This window comes from Saccostrea cucullata, unplaced genomic scaffold (assembly GCF_032062105.1).
Source record: "Saccostrea cucullata isolate Sc308-1 unplaced genomic scaffold, CSIRO_AGI_Scuc_v1 ctg861, whole genome shotgun sequence".
In the NCBI taxonomy this organism is placed as follows: domain Eukaryota; kingdom Metazoa; phylum Mollusca; class Bivalvia; order Ostreida; family Ostreidae; genus Saccostrea; species Saccostrea cuccullata.
In genome coordinates, this window is record NW_026935377.1 from 344,090 (window position 1) to 347,766 (window position 3,677).

Consider the following 3,677-nt stretch of genomic DNA (forward strand, 5'->3'; position numbering starts at 1 on the left):
CCAATATAATGTATATTGCCTTAACTTTTCTAATTTTTGATGAAATGCTTTGAAACTCATAATGTAAGGATATATTAGTAGTATAGACAAGAGGACATGGTCAAAATAGCAAGATCTCACGCGCATGCACGTGCGCTTTGCTCTGATTGGCTGAAACTAAAGTCTCAATATCTTTCTTGTTTTTTGACGAAATCCTTTGAAATTTTGTACATAGCCATGCATTAGGATATCATACAACATGATATATAGCAATAATCATGAAAACACGTGCATGCACATGTGCTGCAATATGATTGGCTGAAATTTTAAACTGCTATAACTCCCTTGATATTCAACCAAACAGGATGGGATTTGGAACATAGATATATATAATGGACTTCTACAAGAAGGTATGGTCACCATGCACATGCATACACGTGCGTGTACGTGCGCTGCAATCTGATTGGCTGAAACCTTAAACAGCTATAACTCCCTTGGTTTTCAACCAAACAGGATGGGATTTGGAATATAGATAGACATAATGAACTTCTACAAGAAGGTATGGTCACCATGCACATGCATACACATGCGTGTACGTGCGCTGTAATCTGATTGGCTGAAATTTTAAACAGCTATAACTCCCTTGGTTTTCAACCAAACAGGATGGGATTTGGAATATAGATAGACATAATGAACTTCTACCAGAAGGTATGGTAACCATGAACATGCATACACGTGCGTGTACGTGCGCTGTAATCTGATTGGCTTAAACTTTAAACAGCTTAAAATTCCTTGGTTTTCAACCAAACGGGATGGGATTTAGAACATAGATAGATGTAATGGACTTCTACAAGAAGATATGGTCACCATGCTCATATATGCACGTGTGTGCACGTGAAATTGGTTAAATAAAAAAGATACACTGGAATGAGCAAATTTTTAAATACTTTTGGATTAAATATTCGAAGACTAGTATTTAGTAAATAAAAAATAGATAGATTGTGTAGACAAGATGATATTGTCATTATGCACATGCATTCACATGCGAACGCGTGCAATGCTTAAATTTGAATGAACTTGGCGTTGTTAAAGTCTCAAATGCATAAGTTTTTGTCTTCTTTAATGAAGCTTACAGGGAATATGGCACCAAAAGGGAGTTGGGGAGCGTTTGGGGAACATCTGTAACGGTCCCCGTTACAATTAGCACTAGTTTTAATTGTTTCCGCAACGTTTTATCATAATCTTTTTTTTTGCACAAACAAAGGAACTTAAATGACAGATATAAAAATTTATTATCATTAAGTAGTCGATATAATATAAAGTGATTAAAATTATATTAAGTGAAGTATCTTTAACTGCAAGTTTGTCATTAGGAATGCATACAATAGGATTGATTCAATTTATCTAAAGTAATTATAAGCAAGCATGTGCTGGTTTATACATGTAACATAGAGCCAACGTCAATCAAAATGAAATTTGTTCGCAAGGTCACCGGTTGATTCTTTAAAAAAAAAATTCTAATTCCATCATGTTTTAGTTCTCCTCTGTTATTTTTCGCCCGAGTAGTAAAAGAAAAGTATCAAATTTTTGTCCTGTAACATATTTTTTATACATTAAACAATTTAACAGGTACACAAAAATTTAATTTTAAAATTTAAAATTTGAACTTGACATTAGTTTTATGAGGAGGAAGAGTTATTACTTAAGGAGTAAACCGAACTTTTTAGAACTGTAGAATTTCTGTTGCAGGTATTGTGGCACATTTTCTTCAGCTCATTCCTGAATTTTCGACCACTGTAGCAGTAAAGGAAAAAGTTTATAGAGGAATTAACAACGCATCCAAGTTTGGCCACTGAGAACGCCTCGTCCACCATACGCATATTGACCTGTAAAGTAATATTCAATGGCATAACAAGCAATCTTCAAAGTTTCGAACATTTTTAAAATGTTAAACTACTATGTTAATCATAAGGTATGTAGAAAAAGTTTCTCAACATAAACTTTAAAGTTTTTGACTCATCAGGATAAGCTATAATTAAATTTTCAACATCATTTTTACTAAAAAAAAAAAAAAAAACATGTTAAGTACTTGTTGATTTATAAATATTCAAATGCAATGAACAGCATATGTAAAATATTTATAATATTTAAACAAATACTACTCACATTGCCTGGTTGTAGCATATAGAAGCACTGTGCAACACACTGTAATATAATTAGAATCATGAAGGTGAAGGTCACGGTCAACAAAAGACGGGTGAGTTGCGATTCCGTTTTTCGAGAATTCTCTTTCTTTAGCTTTGTCATCCGGTTTGATGTTACAACCGTTTTTATGATAAGAATATTAAAAGTTAAAAGAGAGAGCCATGGGAACAGAACCAAGAACATACAGTGTACCCAAAACTCATATTTTAAACTTCCCTCGCTTTTTCCAAAATCTGTGTAGGAGAATGCCTTTCCGTAAATTGCGGGATCCGCCGGTTGAAACGTTTTGAAATGTGGAATATTGACGATGAAACAGAAAAGAAATATACACCCAGCTCCAATACAAACTCGGCGTTGTGTCCATGACACCTGCAGTAAAAGAGAAACGTCTATAGCAAAACATATTTCAGAACCGTATTGTACATGCTGATTTAATGTGGAAATATCCAAAATCAAAAAGATACATTTAGATCAACACTTTCTCTGTTATCTTGAGACCGTATAAACCGAGGTCCCGTGGCGCAGTATGTGCTGGCACGAAAAAATCCCTCCCTGTTCAATGGCCCTGAGTGCCGAGTACAGGACAAAGTTTGTAGTTCTCCACCGGCAAGTGGTGGCGTCTCCATATGAGTGAAAAATTCATGGGAGGGACGTTAAACAACCTACAATCAATCACTCAGACTTTGATATTTTTATTTCATTTACCTTGGCTTTAAGAGGCCAGCAGACTTGAAGATATCTGTCAACCGTAACACCAACAAGCATCCAGATGCTTAAAATGAACGCCAGAAAGAAGAAAGGATACCCAAAGTAGGCGTAAAACATCCCAAAGTCCCTTGAGGCAAGAATAGAGGGACTCATCTGAATAATGCTGTCGGTCAAAAGAAACATCAGTAGAAGGGAGATGTCTGCTAGCGACAGGAAAATCAGGAAAGTGCCGGTAGAAGAACGCATCGACTTCCGACTCCAGACGATTAGTGAGAGGATATTTCCGACGATTCCAAAGACGATAAATATAACACCGATTACAGACGATGATACCCAGTGTATCGTCTTCACTGTCGCCATCTCATTGGTGTCTGAAGTCCCCATCGTTGTGTTTTTACTCATTTTGATGCACTTCAAAATACAAAAAAAAGGGAAAGACTTCTGATTAATAACAGGGTAATTTGCTCGTCGATAAATATATTTTTAAACACGGGTATTAAACAAATGTTAAGTCAATAACTTAAGATCCTATTGATGAAAATGTTAAAAATGTTAAAATCTAATACGTATTTTCAACGAGTCTGCAGAAACCACAGGCGTTTAATAAACAAGAGAAAATTATGAATTTGCTAAACAAGAAGTTTAGAAATCTTTGAGAAGGTGTGGAAATGATGTTTTTTTGCGGGGGGGGGGGGCATCGACAAAATTATTCAGTTAAAGGACTCTCTAAACACTGTTAAAAATGTTTTTCGGGTTATGACTTTAGAAAAGTTAAAACTAGAAAG

At 35.3% G+C, this 3,677-nt stretch overlaps 1 protein-coding gene across 1 annotated transcript; it reads right to left on the reverse strand.

The window, feature by feature from the left end:
* Nucleotides 1-1,612: 1,612 nt before the first annotated feature.
* LOC134242639 (FMRFamide receptor-like) lies at nt 1,613-3,276 on the reverse strand. Its single transcript, XM_062724744.1, has 3 exons — nt 2,890-3,276; nt 2,146-2,553; nt 1,613-1,865 (listed from the first exon to the last, which is right to left on the reverse strand). Exons 1-3 carry the CDS (start codon nt 3,274-3,276, stop codon nt 1,659-1,661), a joined length of 1,002 nt encoding a protein of 333 aa, XP_062580728.1. The 3' UTR covers nt 1,613-1,658.
* Nucleotides 3,277-3,677: the final 401 nt, after the last annotated feature.